This window comes from Alligator sinensis, unplaced genomic scaffold (assembly GCF_000455745.1).
Source record: "Alligator sinensis unplaced genomic scaffold, ASM45574v1 scaffold134_1, whole genome shotgun sequence".
NCBI classification, from domain to species: domain Eukaryota; kingdom Metazoa; phylum Chordata; order Crocodylia; family Alligatoridae; genus Alligator; species Alligator sinensis.
The window spans coordinates 474,637-496,388 of NW_005841920.1; the positions used below are offsets into that span (position 1 = coordinate 474,637).

The 21,752-nt window shown below is 43.0% G+C and overlaps 1 protein-coding gene across 1 annotated transcript; it reads right to left on the bottom strand.

Moving 5' to 3' along the window:
* Positions 1-4,629: 4,629 nt before the first annotated feature.
* On the bottom strand, positions 4,630-21,443 carry CNGA1 (cyclic nucleotide gated channel alpha 1). The gene is made up of 9 exons (XM_006019029.2): positions 21,374-21,443; positions 18,888-18,977; positions 18,314-18,437; positions 14,619-14,690; positions 14,197-14,232; positions 13,964-14,087; positions 12,944-13,047; positions 12,073-12,179; positions 4,630-6,070 (listed from the first exon to the last, which is right to left on the bottom strand). The coding sequence occupies exons 3-9, from the start codon at positions 18,418-18,420 to the stop codon at positions 4,668-4,670; spliced, it is 1,953 nt and encodes a 650-aa protein (XP_006019091.1). The 5' UTR covers positions 18,421-18,437; positions 18,888-18,977; positions 21,374-21,443; the 3' UTR covers positions 4,630-4,667.
* Positions 21,444-21,752: the final 309 nt, after the last annotated feature.

Consider the following 21,752-nt stretch of genomic DNA (forward strand, 5'->3'; position numbering starts at 1 on the left):
CCCCCCATGTGTGGCATGGCAGGAGGTGCCACCAATAATTTGGGATCGGTGCTCAGATCCTATGGTGCCTTTAAACAAATGTGTGCCAGGTGCCTAAATCTCAACCTTTATTCACTAACACGCATTAACTAACCATATAACACTAACCCGTGCCTCCCGAAGCCCTGTGACCCACCCCGCTACAAAGCCAGATTAGTGAGCCACACAGGGCTGGCCCAGGTCCTGCCGCGTGCCACCCCCGCCACAGGCACAACAGGGCAGAGGAAGGACCCAGGGTGGCACGCAAGGACCACATGCCGCACCCAGCTGGCTCCTGCTGGCCCTAGGGACCCTCTGCCGCCCAGCTGAGCTGGGCTCTCTGTGGCAGGACCCGGTGCGGCACGTGGTGACTGCGTGCTGGACAAAGCCAGGTCCTTCCATCCTTAGGGCCCCTCTGCTGCCCAGCCGGGCTATTCCCATGGTGGCAGGACCTGATGCAGTGCATGGAGACTGTAAGCCACACCCAGATGGGTCCTGCTGCCATGGGCCTGTCCGGGCCGGGTGGCAGGAGCAGCCCCAGGGCTGACAGGACCTGTCTGGGCGTGGTGTGCGGTCCCCGCACACTGTGCTGGGTCCTGCCACCATGATAATGGCCCGGCCAGGTGGCAGAGGGGCCCCAAGGAGGACCCAGCTGGGCCTGGCATGCAGTCCCCATGTGCCACACCAAGTCCTGCCACCATGGCCTGGCCCAGCTGGGTGGAAGAGAGATCCCAGGACTTAGCTGGACCCAGCATGCATTCCCTTCATCCTGCTCTGGGTCCTGTTACCATGGCCCGGCCCTACCAGGCGGCAGATAGGCTCCAGGACCGACAGGACCCAGCTGGGCCCGGCACATGGTCCCCAGGTGCCGTGCCGGGTCCTGCTGCCATGGCTTAGAGCACCCCACTCCCACTGCTGCTGCTAAAGTTAAGTTATGGGTCCTGGGTGGGAGGGCTGTGGCCCTCCAGGGAGGAGCTGGGACCCTGGGCAGGGGTGCCTGTGGCCCTCCAGGGTGCCTGGGACTCCGGGCAGGGGCTGTGGCCCTCCAAAGGGAGCTGGGACCCTGGGCAGGGGGGCTGGAGCCCTGTGAGGGATAGGGGCTGTGGCCCTCCAGGGGGGAGCTGGAGCCCATGTGCTGTGGGAGGGGGCTGCACCCTGTGGGGGCCAGGGGACCTACCCCTCCTGAGCAGCCCCCCCACAAGGTCCCCCACACCCACAGTCCCCCCAGCAGTTGCCCCACACCTACCCATACACCAACCCACATCCCTCCACACACACCCACCTGCCTTCCCCCACGCCCCTAACCACCCCCTTCCTGCAAACACCACATCCCCCCATCACACACCCATCATGTGCAAAGAAAACCAAAAGTACACATCCACACATGTAGGTTTTTAGAATTGATTTTATCATGATGATAGAGACACTGGTAGGCTTCCACATTGCTTTAACATTGTATATATAGCAATAAAGCATTGCCCAACTGATCTCTCTCTCTCTCTCTCTCTATATATATATATATGTGCGTGTGCGTGCGTGTGTGTGTGTGGAAAAACATGGATTTTGGGGTATTTTTCCAAAAGGATTTGGGATGCTGCTGCAGCAGTCCAGCTGGCACAAGGGGTAGTGTCCCCAGGTACCAAGTGGCTGCAAGTGGCTGTGCCCCAGAAGCTCCTAAGAGTGAGTAGCCCTGAGCTGCTTGCCAGGGCAGCTTTTTGTACGGATGGGGCCAGGACAGGGCATCTTTTTATACTGCTGGGGACAGCACAGGTGCTGGCACTGGGCTCTAGTTCTCCCTGGCTGCAGATCCGGGACGAGCCAGTCAGGGTTATTTTGCCCCAAGTGGCACAATTTGCTCCACAACAAAGTGAATGTTCGAGCACGTGCGCCAGGGCAAAAAGCCCCGGCTCAAATTTGCACCTCTTCTGTTTGAGCTGCTGCAAGTGCATGTGCTTGCATGTGTGGATGCACCCACTATAGGCAGTATCTAATGTCCTTCTGGAAATCTTAAGATTTGTTACTTTGATGAAGACCTTCAGGTCACAGACCATTTGCTTTCAGTGCCTAACACAGTAGGACTTTGCCCTGTAGGTGCTGCTGCAATATAAACTACAACCAAAAAATCTTAAATGCTGAGAATGTTAAGCTTGAAAAGTCAAGCACTCAAAAAGTTAGGAGATGCCCAAATTCCCTAATTAAATTTGTCCGTGTAACATTAATTCAGCTCTCTTTTGTATTTGCACTATGATGTAGTCTTTAATTATATGATTCCATGCTCTTTTTCTCTCTGGATTCTTGCTTCATTCAGTGCACAGCATGGAAAGTACTTACTGGATGAGTAGTTATTTAATGTTTTATCTTTATCCTTATCATTAAATATGTGCCTCATGCATTATGTACATCATTTAAACCCTGCTCTGATTTGAAAATTTCTCTCATCGTGGACACTCACCAGTGCAATATCTAAGTGCTTCACAAACACGAGTGAATTTAATTTACAAAAACCCCATGAGAGAATCTGCTATTATCCCTCATTTTACAGATAGAGAATGGAGACACACAGAGATTAAGGACAAAATTGTCAAGTGCCCACTAATTTGAGGGGGCCAGCTTGTCATGCTTAGGGCAAATTATTTCTGAGTACTTAACATTTTATAGCACTTTTGAGTTCTAAGCACAGCTCCCACAGACACCACGTGCAAACATGAGTACTCAACGCTTCTGCAAATTTGACCTCAGATGTCTCAGTCTGGGAACCCAAGTAATGGAGAACACATCATTCATGGATATGTGTGGAATGTATGGTTCAAGAGGCATTCCCAACATCACACAGGCACTCTGTAGGAGAGGCGGGGTCATGATCCAGTTATTTAGGATATTTGTTTGTCTCATTTACTAAATACCTTCCAACATCTGCAAATTAGGCAGTCTTTACAGACAAAAAGCCTATTTACTACCATTTAATATGGTCAAAACAGTACATTTTTTTCCTAAAATTCATCCTTGGCAATAGTTGAACTGTTTTAGGTAAAACTTTCAAAAGAAAATTGAGCCTGACCTATAGGCATTGAGCAAGGATAATTTCAGTTCAAATAGCTCAAGTATGTGAAAATTGAAAGCATCTGACAACTGGGTCTTAAAATGAAAGTTTTGCAACCTTAACTAGAGGTACTACTATCGGCTCTGCCTGTAAAAATTATCACTATTCCCCCCCAGCAGATGTCCTTATGTAGTATGAAGACACTGGTTTCACTGTAACTCATCAATCCTCTGCACCCATTTATCGTAGCCATATAGTCAGGCTTGAGGCTTGAATAGGATAAGGACCTCCATTACTTTAACCTCCAGTACCTTCAAGGGACTTCCACTATTTACACATCAAATGATATATTTCCTACAAAACCCAACTTCTATAATAGAATTCTTCCAACCAAAACTGGACATCTGCATTTTGGTACAACCATTCCAATATGACAAGTTATATGACTCTGGCAGTAGTGAGTAAGCTATACTTCTAATACTGCCTGTGACTATGGAGAAAATAATCTTACACATTTTTCTATGAATGTCCTTCAGTGCCTGGCCCACCTTTGCCAATTACTGGGCACCTCTAATTAGAAACAGGGTGTAACTTGCAGCTAGATATATTCGAGAAATGTTCCTAGATATAACATACACCTGTTGCTCTTCAAAATCAATCCCAGTCCTGAATAGATCATTTATGATCAAAGCCTGCTGAAGACATAAAGCCAAGCCAATAACCACAACTACTCAGATCAAGCTGATTTCCTGTATATGGGTATATGGCAGAACAGTATTTTTTTCCTTTTTATCAGTGAGCTGCAAGAACAATTAGATTTTAACCCAACAAAACTTACTATCCAAGTACTTACAAAAGGTTATATCTGATTCATCATTCCAGTGTTTGATGACAATATCCTTGAAAAAACACAACTTTAAATCTAGACAGTCAAGATTCAGGAAATAAGTTCAAGTCACCAGAATGAGTAAAATCATATTCAGTGTTGAAAAGCTAAATCATTTTCCGTGATTCCCAGCTATCACCATTAGATGCAAGTCTCACTGCAAATGTTGAACAATTGTCATTACATAATACTCCAAGGTTAGTTACTGGACTGTATCTCATATATATCTATATCTATAGCTATAGATATATAATCAATAAATATATTTTAATATGCTTATTTGTATACAAGTTATTGTAGTATCATCATATATGATACATACGTATACAGACTTCAGATAACAAATAAAAATGTTACCAAAGATTTCCTTTTTCCCATATTTATGAGAAGAAAATTATAAAAAATATATATTCTGTAGTATAACTTGACATGGGTGCCAATGTATTACAGTACGTAGATTAAATACATTTGTTGTATAATAATGTTATATAAAGAATGAGCTCATTCGCATTGTCTTGCATAAGTGATACATTATACTCCACCCTTAGCCTTGAATCTTCACCTTTTTTGTTCCTCATGCTTGTCACCTATGTCTGTTGCCTAACAGGAAATGAGAGATGTTGCATGACCAAATAGTTATTTATAATAAAGAGCGATATCCTGCAAGGACTTGGGGACCCTTGTGTGATTTGGCTGTAGCTGCCAGCAGCAATCCCCTGTATTTTATTCTTGTTTAGAACCTCCAGGTTCTAAGTCTTCTAAATCTGAAAATTCAAGCTCCGTGCTTCGTTTCAGGATTTTCTCAACTTTTGTCAGTCTCTTTTTCAGTTTCTGCTGTCCGGCATCATACTCAGCCAAAAGCCTTGCAAGTTTTGTTTGTAACCTGTCCACTGCCCCTTCTATAAATGTGACCTTCTCATCCACATCTTTTGGATCAGCTCCTAAACTTGCAATTTCTAAATCCAGTAGGCCATCCTTCATCAGGATTTGCTTACCCTTCTCTTCCAGCATGGCCTTTGCATCTGGGTACTCTGTTAAAGCCTCCATGAGGTCATCTTTAGAGAGACAAAACAAATCTGAGTACCCAATGCTTTTAATGTTGGCTGTTCTTCGATTGCCAGCTTTGCTACCTTTGATATTAAGAATGCTAATCTCCCCAAAGTAGCTGCCATCACTAAGAACCACAAATTGTGTAATTCCATCATCAGCTACCACAGCAAGTTTGCCTTCTTTGATAATATACATTTCTCGTCCAATATCCCCCTTCCGGCAAATATAATCTCCAGGACTGTAGACTTGAGGCCGGAGTTTTAAGACTAATTCAACCAACAAGCCAGCTTCACAATCTGCAAAGATCCGGACTTTCTTCAATGTATCCAAATGAACGTTGATTGCAATCTCTGCTCTTAGTTTATCTGGTAGATACTTCAAAACTTCCCTTTCATCCACTGCCTTTTTATTCGTCCACAGGTAGTCAAACCACTTGATAACTCTTTTTTCCATGTCTTTACTCACATTTCGAAAATGCATATACTGTTTAATGGCATCAATCCTTGCTTGAAACTCTGCTCTGGCTGCATTCATATTGGAAATCATTGAGCCAACATTACCAACAATAGTAGCAAAGATCAGTACTCCAACCAAGAAGTCAGCAACTACAAAAAAGTATTCAGAGTCCTTTACAGGAGGAGGTGTTTCACCAATAGTGGTCAATGTTAGTGTTGACCAGTAGAGGCTATATACATATTTTCTAATCAGGCGAGCAAATTCAGGATCAGAAGTGTCGGGATAGACCCAAGTGTCCGCCCCAAATCCAATTGCTTTGGAGATTGAGTAGTAGACACAAGCATTCCAGTGAATAATAATCACAATGTACATGACAAGATTAGAGATCCTGAAGATATTTGGGTAGTTTGTCCTTGTTTCTGTTCGCTGAAAGAACTCAAACATTCGACCTACTCTAAGCAATCTATTTAGTCTTAACTCTGGGTAGTTCAGCCCTAACTTGAAGTACAGTAGATCAGTTGGTACGACTGAGAAGACATCTAGTTTAAATTGGGAAGATGCCTTATATTTCTCTCTGAGTTTCTTTTCTTCTCTCACCAACAAGCCTTGCTCCAGGTACCCTAAAATTAAATATAAAATCTTTAAATTATTATTATTATTATTATTATTATTATTACTACTACTACTACTACTAATATCATTTTATGGTCTATTCTATTTCATTCTATTATAGGTAAATGCCAGATCCATCTTTAAAATTATTTAGTCCAGACAGCATCAGATGGTACATAAATTCCTTTTTTTAAATCAAGCTGGAAAAATTTGAACAGTTGTTGCAGGGGAGGGGGTTACATGAATTGACTGACTGTAAGTTCCTATGTTTAATGTTTGGAAGCTGTTGGGACCAAATCATACACTTAAATTACTTGATTAAACAGAGCCATCCAAATTACATTATCTGGCTGAGGTGTGTGAACTTATAAGTAGATGCAGAAGCCAGGAACCATTCCTCACGGTGTCAGTATAGCTAGCATTTAATGTTCCCTGAACCCATCCTCTTCCTGCAGCCCTTCTGCCTAGTAACCTTACTTGTCCTCTGGAGTGAAAAAGACAGGATATGTGCTTACATTTCTAACTAGAAAGCCAGCTATAGGCACCCAGTTGTTAGAAAAATAATCTTGATCCTAATTTCTATAGAAATAGAGGTAGATTCTTTATGTATAGCAACACTATATCCACTGCACTTTTGTAGACCATTACTGTAGAACATTCCCTGCTCACTAACTCCCATTCCCAATGGATCAAACTCAGAAATTAGGCACTGAAGCTGCTGTGTGGGTTCAAGCACAGAAATCTTGAGAGAGGTAGTGGGATATACTCTCAGAACAGATTCACTCCTTCATTTCCAGGTTGGGATGAGTAGAGTGGGCACAGGTAGCTGGGGCATGTTTGAGAGTAACACTCTTAGCTGTTTCAGGTCCTATACTAGTTAAGTCCTTAAATTCAGTGAGCATAGATTGCAGCTGCCTTATGCAGTGGAAAAGGTTTACCTGCCCCTTATTGTTTCATAAATTTGGTCCATGTACAGTAATACCTCAGTTAACAAATCCTCTAGGAACAAATCTCCTTTATAACAAAGTTGGCCATTTTCTTCCAAAAAAATTGAAAAACTGAAAAACCCCAAAACCTGTGGCTTTCTTGTTTTACCAGAAAAACCTGCAGATTTTGCAATGAGCTCCCTGCAGGCTAGCAGTTCCTGCAGGGAGGAAGAAAGGAGTGGGAGGAAGGTGGTAAGACAGGGGCCGCCACATGTATGTACAGTACATGCATGTGGTCCCAAGCAGCCTGCAGAGCAGCTCCAGCAGGTAACTGGGGGGGAAGAGGGGGACTGAGGCCCCTGTAGGCAGGGAGCAGGGCAGGACTGAGGCTGCTGTCCATCAGGGCAGGGCTTGGGGCTTAGGGCTCAGGGCGCAGCTGCAGGGCCCCAGTGGGGAGCAGGACAGAGCCATGGGTCCTGCCAGGGAGACCCCTGCATGGGTCCTGCCAGTGTGCGGAACCAGGGGGCAGGAGGAACCCGTGCCCCACAGATCTGTATGCAGGGCAGGCATAGTCTGCAGGCTCGGAATCCTGCTCTGCTTCCCTCCCCCGGGGCCTCCACAGCCCTGCGGGCACAAGCCAGTGCAGTTGGGGACACTGGGGCTGTGCAGGGATCTCCTCACCTCTGCAAGCTTCCCCCCGCCCCCCCACAACATGCTGCCCTGGTGACATGCCTCCTGCATGTGCTGCTGCTTTGAGGGGCGCAACCCTATGCTGTTGCCCTCACTACAGCCCTATATGCAGGGGATGCATTGCCACGGCAGCACAGGGCGAGCAGTGGTGAGCAGCTTCTCCACATGACTCAGATGCTCCCTGCTGTGCTGGAGAGTGCCCACCAGGCTGCGGAGGTCCCAGGGGAGGGAAGCAGCGCGGAGCTCGCAGTGGTGAATAGCTTCTCCATTCAGGCCCACTGTTCCCTGCTGCCCTGCTTCACTCCCTCGGGGCCTCCACAGCCCAGTGGGTGCCACGCAACGTGGCAGGAACAAGCTGATCCATGCAGAGAAGCTGCTCGCTGCTGTGAGCTCTGTGCTGCCCTGGTGACACACCTCCTCCACACAGGCCTCCAGTGAGAGCAGTAGTGCAGGGCTGTACCCCTCAAAGCAGCGGCATGTGCAGGAGGCACATTGCCAGGGCAGGGCAGGGCAAGGCAGAGCTCACAGTGGCAAGGAGATCCCTGCATGGCCCCGCTGCTTCCTGCCATGCCGGGTTGTGCTCACTGGGCTGTGGAGGCCCTGGGGGAGGGAAGAAGGGTGGGAGCCTGAGCCCGCAGCCTGTGCCTGCCCTGCATACAGATCTGGGGGTGCGAACCCCCCACCCCCCAGGAGTGCGCACGGTGGTGGGGAGCCACCTGGGTCTGTAGCCCTGGCAGTTGGGGGACCCTTCCAGCAAGACTAGGGGAGCAGAGGCTGTGGGTGGGGGGTGAGGAGCACCACCAAGGCTGTGGGTGTTGTTGGGGGGGAGTGAGAGGCATGAGCAGGGCCAGGGGACCTGTGGGGGCATTTAATTGAGTATTCTAATAAAAGCCTACATCTGTCTGTCCATAACACTTTATTTGCAATCTGGCTGGCTGACAAACAGCCAATCAGAGCATGAAGAAGCATTCTGACAGAAGGCAGCCTGCCGCCATGATGGTGGGGACACAGGGGATGGAGTAGGGAGGGAGCAAGACCATCACAGACGGAAGTGGGGGGTGAGGCCAGCAGGGCTGGCCTCACCCCCCACCCCCCCCAGCCTGCTCCCTGCAGGTAACGCAAGGGTCAGGGAGAGTGGGCCCAGGCTCAACACGGAGGGGAGGGGAGTGGGCCTGGGCCCAATGCAGACGGGGAGCGGCCAACACAGGGGGAGGGAATGGGCCCAGGCCCAACGCAGGGGGACGGGGAGTGGGTTCAGGCCCAAAGTGGGGGAGGGAGAACAGGCCCGAGCAGGGAAAAAGCCGGCCCACTGCAGTGGTCCATCCCCCGTTGTGGAAGTCCTGGGGGATGGAAGGAGCAGGCTGCCTCCCCCTCTTGAGCCAGGGCCCACTCCTCCTCCACCCCCCTCCCCCGTGTTAGTATAGTAATACCTCAGTTAAGGAGAAGATGTGTTCCATGACGTCACTTTGTTTTCAGAAACTTTGTTACCAGAGGTAGAAATAACATAGGAGGTATAGGGATGCATTCCAGGATTTCAGAGAAGGGCAGGCAGGGTGACAGTAGGAAAATATCATTAAACTAGCAAATTGCCTGTCGAGCATGATGGGAGGGGGGCAGGTGGGGACAGAAGCCTGCATTGCCCACCCCCCCATCCAGGGCTGTTCCCCCCACTTCAGGTTGGGGTCCAGCTTCCCCCCACTTCCCCCCACTGCTTTTTTGGGTCCAGGCCTGCTCCCCAATCCTGTCATTTTGGGTCTGGTTCCACCCCGCCATTCTCTCCCACTCCTCCCATCCCTGAGCGAGCCCAACGTGGGCAGCGGAGAAGCGGGCATGCTGTGGCGTCAGTGGTGACCATGGGGCCAGGGGAGGATTAGGCCTGGGCCTGACATGGTGGGGGAGCGAGCCTGAGCTGGGGAAAAGTCAGCCTGCCGCAGCAGTTGGGGGGGGGGGGGCAGCAGGCCTGGCCCAGCCCGACCCAGCCCAACAGGGCAGCTGTGGGGGCAGGGGAGGAGCTATACTCCTCCCCGTGTCAGGCCTGGGCCCACTCCTCTCCCACTCCCTTGCATTGTCCCCAAGCCCACTCCTCCTGTCCCCCCGTTTTTCCCCCTCACAATGGCAGCCTGGCTTAAGCCCAGCCTCAGGCCTGGTCATCCCCCACATCAGGCCCGGGCATTCTCCTCCCTTCTCACCACTGCTGCGGCAGGGGCGGGCCCCAAGCAGCAGGAGGGAAGGGGGAGCGGGCCGGGCCGGGGTTGGGGCCGGGGCTCCATCCCCACCCACTCCCTCCCCCCATCATTCTTGATGGGCAATTAGCTAGTTCTATATATATAAAAGCCTTAGTCTGTCTGTCTGTCTATCTGTAATGCTTTATTCACACTCTGATTGGTTGTCTGAAACAACCAATCAGACTGCTCCAAGAGCATTCTGGACAGGAGGCAGTGGGGGCAGCTCACCACCATGATGGTGGCGGCAGAGTGGACAGAGCAGGGAGGGGAGGGGGAGCCAGCAATGCTGCAGCAATGCTGGCCTCACCTCCCCTGCTCCTGCACTTGGAGGCAGAAGGGGATGGTGGGAACTGGAGCGCCATCATATTGGAGGGGACGGCGCAGGAGAGTGAGACCAGCAGCGCTGGCCTGGCCCCCGCAGGCCTGCTCCTTGGAGACAGCTGTAGCATGTGGTGCTGGCTGTGCAGCACTGGCCTCACCCCCCCCAAAGACATGTCAGAGTGACACTGGCCTTGCCTCCCCACCCCCATCCTGCTCCTTGGAGCCATGAGCCAGAGCACCCCCCAACAACAACACCTGGCAGGGAGGGGGAAACAGCGGGGAAGAGGGGAGGAAGGGGAGTGAGAAGGGGAGGGAGGGCTACTAGTGGCAGTGCCCCACTGCCACTCTGACTGCGACCACCACCACCACCGCAACCACTGTGACCACCGCCACCGTGGGCAAGCTCCCCTCCCTCCCCCATTCCTGGGAGCTGGCAGCACAGCACTGACTGGCACAGACCCACACCCAAAGTGGTAGGGGGGCAATGGGGAGGAACCGGACCCAAAATGACAGGGCAAGGGAGCAGGCCTGGACCCAAAGCAGCAGTGGGGGGAAGCGGGGGGAAGCTGGACCGCAACCTGAAGTGAGGGGAACAGCCCCGGATGAGGGGGCGGGCAGTGCAGGCTTTTGTCCCCACCTACCCCCCTCCCATCATGCTTGACAGGCAATTTGCTAGTTTAATGATATTTTCCTACTGTTACCCCACCCACCCTTCTCTGAAGTCCTGGAATGCATCCCTATACCTCCTATGTTATTTCTACCTCTGGTAACAAAGTTTCTGAAAACAAAGTGACGTCATGGAACACATCTTCTCCTTAGCTGAGGTATTACTATAGTGTGTCCCGTTTACAGTTCATAGATCATGCTTCTTGCACTTGTTTGGATGAAATTCAGGATAATGTTTAGCAATGTGGGAGGTGCAATTTTATGTCTCTGCCAATGTGGCCCCTTGGATATCAGGGGATTCAACACAAAAGAAAGTGATGGAAAAGTCAATCCTCCTCTACTGGGGTTTCTATTATGGGAGTGTAGCTTTACTTCGACTAGATAGCATAATTTGAGGATAGTGTCGGTGACTTGGGTTTCATGGTACTTTGTCAGTGGAAACTAAAAATCAGCAAAAAGATGTTCTCTATATAGGATTTTCACATTCCATTTTACAACTCCTGTAGAAGCCATGCTTGAGCATAAGTGGTTGGATCATAGCCATCTTTTTCAGGCAAATTCCCAGTTATTTGGATTGGGACCTTCTTTATGGAATATTTAAATGAGGATGTTTTAAAATATATTACAGATAAATTTATCGAATACTTAATATGTAATGCAGTGTATCACAGAACATATATAATGTCAAATATGTAGCGTACAATTCCAAAACTAGAGAAGCTGCATTTTCAATCAAATTACTCCTGTTTTGGAAACTGCTTTCTGCTAGAACTTAGGATAAGCATGTAATCTTAAGGCTTATCTCAGTGTGAATTTCTTACCTGAATAAAGGAATCAGAACAATTGTAGCAAGAAACTCCTGTATTTCACTACTTTTTCATCATAATATAATGTAACTACAATGACAATTTAACTGGCAATTTAAAATATATATATTTTATATACAGATATATACTCATATATACACACATATACACACACACACGTCTATGTATGTGTATATATATATATGTATGTATATATAATATATGATTCCATATATATTAATATAATATACATATATTCCAGGAGACAATCTTTCTTTAATTCTTGTACTTGGCCTAAAATTAGTACACTGCTGGACATTTTAAAGTGCCTAACAGAGATATATAAATGTAAGTAGATACCAGTGAGTATATTTACCTGTTCTTGTCCGTACAAACATGTCAGCAACATAGATAATATCTGAAGAATAATCCAAAAAGAACCACATGGTTAAGTTGTCATTCTGAAGTTCATCAAAGCAGGCTCTGGATAGCAAAAGGGGAGAAACACACACTTGAAATAGACTACAGTAGTCCCATGAAAGTCAGTGATCGATAGACTGAATGTTCTATATAATCAGAGGCCCTAGAGTTTGTCACTTATTTTACATATTCATTAAAGGTAATCTATCATATTTTATCAAACTTTCAAAACAAAATATTTTATCAAAACTTTATTAACATGAAAGCAAATATGAAAAAAGTGTAGTTTAAAGTTTTTGAGAAAAAACATTTAAAGACCTGCCTTTAAAATTGTTAGAACTTGGATTACATAGGTTTTTAGAAAAAAACATTCAACAGAGAAAGATTCATTTCAGTAATTACAGGAAGTGCTGGTTGTTATGCAGATAGATAAGCTTGCCTAACCTTTTCTATAAGGAGACCTTTTTCAGTTGATAACTTTCTGGTTTTTTCTAATATCTGTGCATTTTAGTCACAGAAAACTTAAGACTAAAGAATATGGAAGTATCAGACAAAAAATAAAGTTATTCTTAATATTCTTAAAGGTCATTATTGAACTGGACAAAAGGCATGCTAGAAAGAGCCCTCAAAGTTGTGTGTGGTCTTTGTTTCTGAGCAGAAGAGCTATTAGACTTCAATATCAGCAAAAAAGGTATATACAATAAAATACTGGGCTAATACACTATTTGCATCCATTCTACCCAAAAAACTGAATGTATTCCTTAAGGCAAACAGATATGGACAATAGACAGCAAAGAGAAAAATATGCACAGAAACTAAAATATCACCTAGCAATGATCATGGTCCAGTTGTACATGACAGGCATCGTGATACAGAACAGCCAGTTGTAATACGTATTTCCTGCTGGGTCAATAACAAAAATGTCTTTCTTCTCCCTGAGCAGTAAGCAGAAAGGAAAGGGAGTATTAAGACATAAATAAAAATATGCACATTAAGTAGGTTATAGGTTTTAGGAAACACAAAAATGTTCTTATGAAGAAAGAAGATTAGCTTCCTCACTTAAATTTAGGAAGGACAAGAAATCAGTAGGAGAACATGACTGGGACTAGAAGCTAGGCCACATTGCTAAGGGAAACTGCCAGGTCCCAACATAGAGAGATACCTATACTTTTAACCTTCTTTAAGTAACTTATTTCATATTAAATTAATTATTCTGTCTGATAAATGATCCAAAGCATCTAGGCTTCATTATTCCAGAAAGTAGTGGTTTTATGGCTACCAGTATTTCAATGTTTTGGACTGATTATGCATTCATATGCAGAAACTTGACAGGCTGTCACAACAAAGTGGTAAAACATATAAAGCACATATGAAAATCAGTTTTGAAATCAGGCTAAGTGCTTTGTATCATTTTCTATAAGATAGAGGTAAGCTCTGTATTTTTATTTATACTTTCATATACTTGTTTAGTCTTATGAAATGGCAGATTAACTGCCACAATATTTGGCATTTTATGTTTAAAATATGATTTTTTTAGAATCAATGTTTTGGGCAAGAAAGGGAGCAGAAACATCATGCTGCTCTTCTGTCTTCCTTTCTCACCCTCTAATTCACGAAACAAGTAGGAATAAGAGTATCCATATGCAGAATTATAGAAACAGCTCCATGAATTAAGATGTCCTAACAATAACCTGAATCTTCCTTTATTAGGGATATCATACGCAGTTGGCTTGCAATACACCCATGACCCATGATTCAATTCTCATCTAAGGCAATTTTTTAGAGAAATGCAACACTAATCAGAAAACTTACTCTTCTTTCTTCTTATCTTTGTCTTTATCTTTAACTTTTTCTTTATCTTTTTCTTTATCTTTATTTTTTTCTTTATCTTTTTCTTTAGTTTTATGTTTTTCCTTTTTTCCCTTGCTTTTTTGTGCATCTGGATCCTTTTTCTTTTTATCTTCAGACTTGCTGGAAAATGAATTAAAATGTATGGTTGTTAAAGGAAAAAAATGAATAGCAACTTGAGAAGAAACTCAGTCTCCTACAATGTAGTATCATTATTACTGTATTGTCTTACCTCTTCTTCTCTTTTTTCTTTTTCTTTTTCTCTTCTCTAAGAAGAAAAAAAATGTGACAGACTCATGAGAGGCGTGTATTTACTACCAATGGCTTTTTTTCTGTTAAAACCTGTTGAATTGTGTAAAGCTAGTGTTATGCTTACACATTTTGGCTAATGAATAAAATCAAAATCCCTGTGTATAGTCTTCAAGCAGAACTATTTTCATTTACTATAATACACATTACATTGGCCTTATAAATTATCAGACACTGTGCACATTATCTTTATATGTAAGTCATACATATGTAGAATTGGTTATTGAATACTTGTTTGGTAAAAACATTGTAAGGAAAGGATTAGATATGTTTCTACCCTTATCACTACTATTTATACTAGTAACAACTTTATTCCTCCTTATACTTAAACTGTAAAATACTTACTCATCTTTATTACTGTTGTTGTTAACATTGTAGAGTGCAGTGCCACCATGCATATATGGTTTCCTTGGAAATAGTAAAATACAGTTGTTATATGGTATATGCTGAGTGAGAGGAGACCTGTAAAACAGTCTTCTGATATAAAATTTACATAAGCATGGCTTGGTTAAAGTTCCTGGCAGGTTTATTAATATTCATAATATTCATTCATAATATGAGATAGGTCCAGTAAAGAGACATGAAAAAACCCACTTGCTATTTTGATTATGTCTATATTTTCCATTATCAGAATTCCAATATTTCTGAAAAGAAAAGAAAGATATGAGCTAGAACTCTTCAAGTCAACAAGAGTTTTGCTGTTGACTTCAACAAAGCCAGGATTTTACTCATATTATGCATGTCTATACGTGCCATTAATGCATAGCGATAAATTCTGCAGCTTATTGCTCCAGAGTTTATTACTCCTGGGAAGCTCCTGGGTGCACCGTTTACATATGTACCTGGACTGCAGCACATTGAGCCAAGTTGGAGCAACCTTGGTTGGCAAAGGACCCAGGGGGTCAACCTGCCAGCCCAGGGCTGCTCCAGACAGGCTCAATGTGCTGTGGAGGGGCTGGTTTAGGCACAAGGGTGCCTCAACATGGGGCTAGCCAGCAAACACCCCCAGCACTGAAGCACCCTTGCACCCCAGCCAGCCAGTCAGTGTCTACATGTGCACTGACATGCACAAAAAAACTGCATCAGAGTAGTAGTTGTATTTACAAGTACTAGCCTGCTGCAGAGTTTATTAGTTTCCTGTGCCCTAATAGGGTGAATATGTACATGCTGAGACATTTCCTGTGGAGCTAATTAGTCAGCTCTACAGTAAACATCTCATGTAAATGTGTCCACTGTCTTCCCTAATATATGCCTGAATATCATGGATCCAATTTTTAAATGCAGGTGTCTTCATTTGGATATATAGGCTGGCCAATTTTATATATGACTATAAACTAACTAAATGCTCAAGTGGGGGAAGGTGTTTTACTTAGGGGGTCTGTGTTTGAAGACTGGTCCTTCTTGTCAATATTACACCTAATAAAATGGGAGTTTATCAACATTAGATAAAAGAAACTGCAAGCTACCCTATTTTGGCCACTACCAAAAGGAGATGCTCAAGGGTACCCTTTAGCATTGCCCTTTGGCAGGGACTAAGACAGGGTGAAGAGTTGCGATTTCTGTTTTATTTTGAACCACGTGTTCTTGTGTGGAAGGTGATAATGAATGGGTTTAAAAACAACCACAGTCCCTTTAGAGAGAAGGGGTGTAGTTTAGAAGGGTCAGTAAGGGAGTGAGGAGGACTTCACTGTGTGTGAGGCAGGGGAATGAATGGTGATGGGCAGGGATGGAAGGAATAATATGTCAGGGAGAAATGTTGTTCTTTTTAATGGAAGACTGGACTGGGAAGTGAGGTTGGGTTAGGTGGCAGGGGAGCAGGAGTGGGTGGGATGGGGTGGGATGGATTGTTTTTTAATTTGTTGAGTTTTCTTTACCTGGATAGGACAGTGGGGTAGAGAAAGGTGTTTTGTTTGTTCTTATTTTAGTACTTTATTCTGTTTCTGTATTTATTTTTCTCTTTTACTGTAAGTTGCCCTGAGCCTTTTTGGGAAGGGTGGGCTATAAAGCTAATATATAAATTAAATGCATAAAGAAATTGAGATACAAAAGAAAACGGATGAAAATACACATAAGTAGGATCAGATTGACAGATTCATAGAGTTGATATGTACCCTACAGAAGGAGGGCAGACATCTCATGTTTTCTTCTAACAGATCATCACAGTGATTTGATCATTATAATTATTGGTCTATCTTAGCTGTGAACTTTGATTTTTTTCCAGGAAAAAAATCTGGATTTAGGCAGCTTTCATCTGAAGTCATTTTCTCCGGCCTTTTAAGGCAAGCAAAATGGGAGGTATTCTAAAAATAGCTGGAAGTAGTAATTACATATTTTAACTCAGCATAAATTCTTTGTGGAAAAAACATTACATTGAATCCAAATATTTTTATTTGCTTAAAGGTCCTTTTTAATATTAACTTTATAATTCTAGCTGAGTGAAATCAGTTGAATTTATAAAAAACAGCCAGATCCAGCTGAAGAGGAGCTGCTAGATTATGGAAAGTTACAGTGGGCTTGTCTACATGAGACACTTACTGAGCAGTAGACTAATTCTACTGCACATTAGCGTGTCATGGTAAAAGCTGTGCTAATGCACAGTAGAATGAGTCTACTGTTCAGTAAGTGTCACGAAAAGACTGTGTGCTCAGTAGTGCTGGCTACTGCACATTTAGTACCTCATAAACTTAATGTACAGTAGCAACAGTGCATTAATGTACATGTAGACATGCCCAGTGCTCCCTTGCTCTTCTAGCACTGGGAAAAGTTACTGTGTTCAAAGGGACAGTCAAAGCTTATTAGACTACCTGCATGTATGGTAGAAGAGAACATTATGGGGTTCAGATGTGGGAAGAGGCATTATGAACTCCTTCAATTGGCTTGTGAATAAAATAAATCTCCCAACCTCCTTCCAAGAGCCAGATTAATGGAAGATACAGCTCCTTATCTTCTCCCCTCTTTTCCTTCCCTCAGTAATGTAACTGAGAGTTAGAGGGGTGCAAAGGCAGCTTGAATGATATCTGAGAAATGTTTCACTCTGGTAATGTTACTATGTTAAGCTAACTATTTCTGACAATTAAAACTGGGAATATAAAAAAATATTAATTAAAAGCAAAACAACTAGAGTTTATTCTTCTATTGATATGAACAAATATTTTAAACTGCTACCAACTTGATATAGATACTACAGTGAAAGGGTAATGCTCTACAGAGTTTCAATATTTCAATTTTCTGTCTGTTACTTGAACTCCCAGTGGCTCGACTTCAACAGGTGAAAGGAAGATGCCCCACCTGCCCATTTTATAATCTGATGGTTAGCGCACTCCCTGGTAAGTAGAAGCTGAAGGGTTTGAGTCACTTCCAAGTGAGAAAGACCTATAACCCAGGGTAAGAGGTGTGATGACAAGGGGCATGTGCACACATTCATAGGACCAGAACTATGATCAGGGATAACAACTTTAACCTATGATTTTTGTGAGCTAAGCTTTATAAATTGGAGTCCCCTTCTCTATATGTAAATTATCTACAAACATTTGTAGATGTGAGGTTCACCTTTGCAAATAATAAAAAAGAGCTTTTCCAAATGGAATTTCTAGTGTGAACATGCAAAAATGTTTACTCACAATTTAATTAATCTTATAGTTTCCTATCAACATTCTTGTGAATAAAAATAAACTATCATGACCTTCTGAACATAATCAAAATCAAAGTATTGTAAATACTAAGAAAGTGGGATTTATTCACTAATGTTGTTTTTGCAGTATAGACACAGCTCAAGTTATGTTATGTTGCTGAATGGGAACGCTTTGTAATGTGATTTGTGCGCACTTTTTTAGCAGTTGAATCCATTTTTTAAATAATCCATATAATCTGACAAAGCCTGTCACATTCTACCTTTCTCCTAATGACTTTCTCTTAATGAAAATTTTAAAAATGAGCTTGTTCTGAGGAGAATAGCGAAGAAAACAACACAAGGATGAATATCTGTCTCCAGATATTCCCATAGAAATCAATAAAAGCAAAGTTTAGTAAGTTTAGTTTACCTGCTTTCTCCGCTCTCTGTTAGTTCTTTGTCCATGTCTGTGTCTTCTACTGTCACTGTGGGTATGTTTACACAGGAGTGCTGGGTGTTAATCACACCTACCTTCATGGTTAGACGGATATGGCCTGGGATAAGAGAAAAAGAAGAATTTAAAAATAGAAAAGCCAGTCGGTAATGGGCAGGTATCAAAAGGAATCGCTTCACACTGATACTTGTATGTCACAAGCTCTCCTATTCGAGACAAAGAGTAGAAAATTTATAATAGAAATCAGACACATGCAATTTAACTACAATAATCTCTTTGTACCTTCATAAACCAGTGCATATCTGGAAAATAGGATGTAAAAATCAATATAAAACAGAAAGGCCTCTGCAATAACTGAAAATAGAACCATTTGACCAGACTAAAATTTAAGAATGTTTTTAGACTATAAAGCAATAATGTAACTTAACTGTAATTCTAAATACATTTATATTCATGATCTACAATTACATATAAAAGTACACACCTTCTAAAACATAGTCTCTCTCTACACAATACTTACAGTATAAAAATCTAGGTTTATATAACATACCTTATCCTGTTCTCCTTAAAAGTGTAACTCTCACAAAAGTCAAGTTTTGTGTATATTAGCACTATAACTTCAGGGCTGTCTGACTTATCCCTGTGAAAGTAGAAACAAAAATGTTAAGTATGAAAATATGATCAGAACTCACCCCTTTACAGTAACAAATGTCAAGGACATTCTAGATGGAGCTTTTCAATAGTCACTTACCCATACCTTGATTCATTCACAGAACTTCCCTTGGTGTTAGCAATGGGAAAGTATTTTCTGAATCTATGTTGATCTTATCTACAAAACACATTGCAACAACCAGACACAACTAGGAGAGCAAAAACCAGAATCTGAGCCTAGATTCTCTGTGCTCTGATTTCTAAGAATTTGTCAATGGTCAACATGAAAATTCCAGGTACGGCTGGATTTCAAATTATTTTGAATTGAATTCTGAAAAATCATCAACTTCCTGCTATCCAAGAAACTCCAAACCCGTGGGTCAGCATTGGATGGTTTGGCTTTGGGGTATTCTTTGGGAATACTCCTCATGGAAAGAAGCAGCCACTTAACTCATCACATGACCTTAGCTAAATAAGGTAGAACCAATTTTTTAAACCAAGTCCCAAAATTTAGACACCTAATTTCATATTTAGGCACCTAAACAAAAGTGGATATTTGTGCCACTGTTGTTCTTAAAGAGTAACTTCCCACTACTTTGTGGAATACAGTTCCACTCAAACTGTGATTAAGTCAAACTATTTCGCATTCTACAAGAGGTGGTAGCCAGTGGATCATCACAGTAGTTGATCATTTATTCTTTCTCTTCCATTATCCAAATTCAGAAAGAAACTAAGGGAAAGAAACCAGATGGGCAGGGGCATCCTATACTTTGGAGTATGCTCAAAAGGTACATGTTGGCCGAAAGACTATTGAAATATGACCAGATTCCTAGCCACGGGAAACACTTTGGATCTCCTGTGCTTAGGATCTTCTGCAACTCTGTATGGGGACGGCAAGTTTTAATGCATGCTAAATTGTAGACTGACCTTTAATTTACAGCTAAGAATTTATTCACCTAAACGTTTTACAGTCGCCTGCCAGTTTAAATGAAATTTCCTTCAGGAAAGATTTATCAGGTCTACAACTATAGTTTTGGTCACGGTTAAGGAAAACCAATAGCTCTATGGTTCAGACATTCATTTGGGAAGTAGTTGACACAACTCCAAATCCTTGCTCTGCCTGATTCAGTTCAGTGGCTTGAAACTTAGCCTCCTATATCCAAGGTGAATATACTTTTCTAAAATGTCTTTCCCTGTTTTAAAAAAGGGTTTTGACTCATCCTGATGCTGAGTGGGAAAATTTTTGCAATTTCAAAAAATTTTGCATTGAGATTGAAAAATAGTTTCCTACCCAGATGTACTTCAAATCCTTTTATCATCTTGCCTTGGGAAAATTGGCAGCTAATAAATGCTAAAAGAGAGATGGCTGATTGGGCTTCCTACTGTCTGTTTTATTTATGTGTATCTTGTAACTTAGACTGAAACCATCTGACTGTACACATAGCTTAACTGTGTAACTTGGTGTTTCATTCACTTCGATCATCCTTATCATTCTATTACTCATTAAATTATTTGTTGTATCTTGATTTCAATTAGACTAGCACCTGGATTGTGTTTTCTATGCATTTGTACAACACCAACCACAAGTGTCTCCTGTGCTTGACTGAGTCTTCTTGCTGCTGTTATAATACAAATAAAAAATAACTTGGGCCTGTATACAAAACTAGAGACTAGTCTTGAGTGGAAGGGCTTGGAAACATGATACAATAACACCAGCATACCTAACTTAAAGGGTGCATCTACACAAGATGCTATGTCACTGTAGCAACAAGCTATGTCAACATAGTTCATCACTTCAGCAACATAGTGTTGGAGGGCACAAACTGTGATGCCAACACTATTGCACAGTAGGGTCAGAAACAACCCATGCATCACCAGGACATAATGGCTGTTGCTGCACAGTCAGAGGCACGTGTACACATGCCCACAGTGTACAAAACACTTATCTGAATTACACCAGTGTCTGGAGCAGATGAAGAACCAAGCTCTCCCAGAGTAGCTGCTGCAATAGGAGCTATCGTATCACCTTGCCTGTTCACACTGAGCAAACATCTATACTGGAATAGAAGCAAAGGCAAAACAACTAAAAGGTGTAACTTACACAGGTGTATTTTACCCCTGATTTTTCTCAGGGAAACTCTACATTAGATTCTAATAAGTTATATCAGTTGAGGCTATATGCTGTGGGTTCAATCACGTTTATATGAGCATAACAGTAACTTTGCCTGTTGTGTTGTGTGTCCAGGCCCTGACTTAGAATTTTGGAAAAAAGTAATTTCTACAGTTGAGTCAAACTATATACGGTAAATTTAAAATAAAAACAAGATTACTTTCTTACTTGCACTGGCATAAATAAGGAGTGCCTCTATTGAAATCAATGAATACCTTTTTTAAACTGGTGTTGATGACAGGAGAGTTGAAGTCAGCTTTTTTGCCTGTGAAATATAGAGCAGAATCCTAGCCTCGTTAAAGTAGTATAAATATTGAAATTAACTCCAAAGAGAACAGGTTTTCACACCTGATTCTTTCCTGCCAGGACAATAAAAGCTGAGGGAATTTTCCATGCTGGGTTTCATGATGAAGTTAGGAACAAAACACCAAAGACTTTAACAGGACCATGATTGGGCCCTTCATATGGGATCACTTAGTTTTCTCAAACACAGTCTGGTGCATAGCTGAATAAGAGAGGAAGGAGCATGGAAAGGAAGTAGCCTGGAGACTGGGAAACCAAAGATCAATTTGATGCTTTGCCACAGACTTGCTA

What these genes read in the sequence shown, in the direction of transcription:
- CNGA1 (XM_006019029.2), bottom strand. Translation starts at nt 18,420, where the DNA reads ATGAAGGTAGGTGTGATTAACACCCAGCACTCCTGTGTAAACATACCC. An exon ending in AAGAAAAAAGAGAAGAAGAG is followed by an intron (nt 14,088 to 14,196) that starts GTAAGACAATAC and finishes TTCATTTTCCAG; the next exon opens with CAAGTCTGAAGATAAAAAGA. An exon ending in AAGAAAAAGATAAAGAAAAA is followed by an intron (nt 13,048 to 13,963) that starts GTTAAAGATAAA and finishes CTGCTCAGGGAG; the next exon opens with AAGAAAGACATTTTTGTTAT.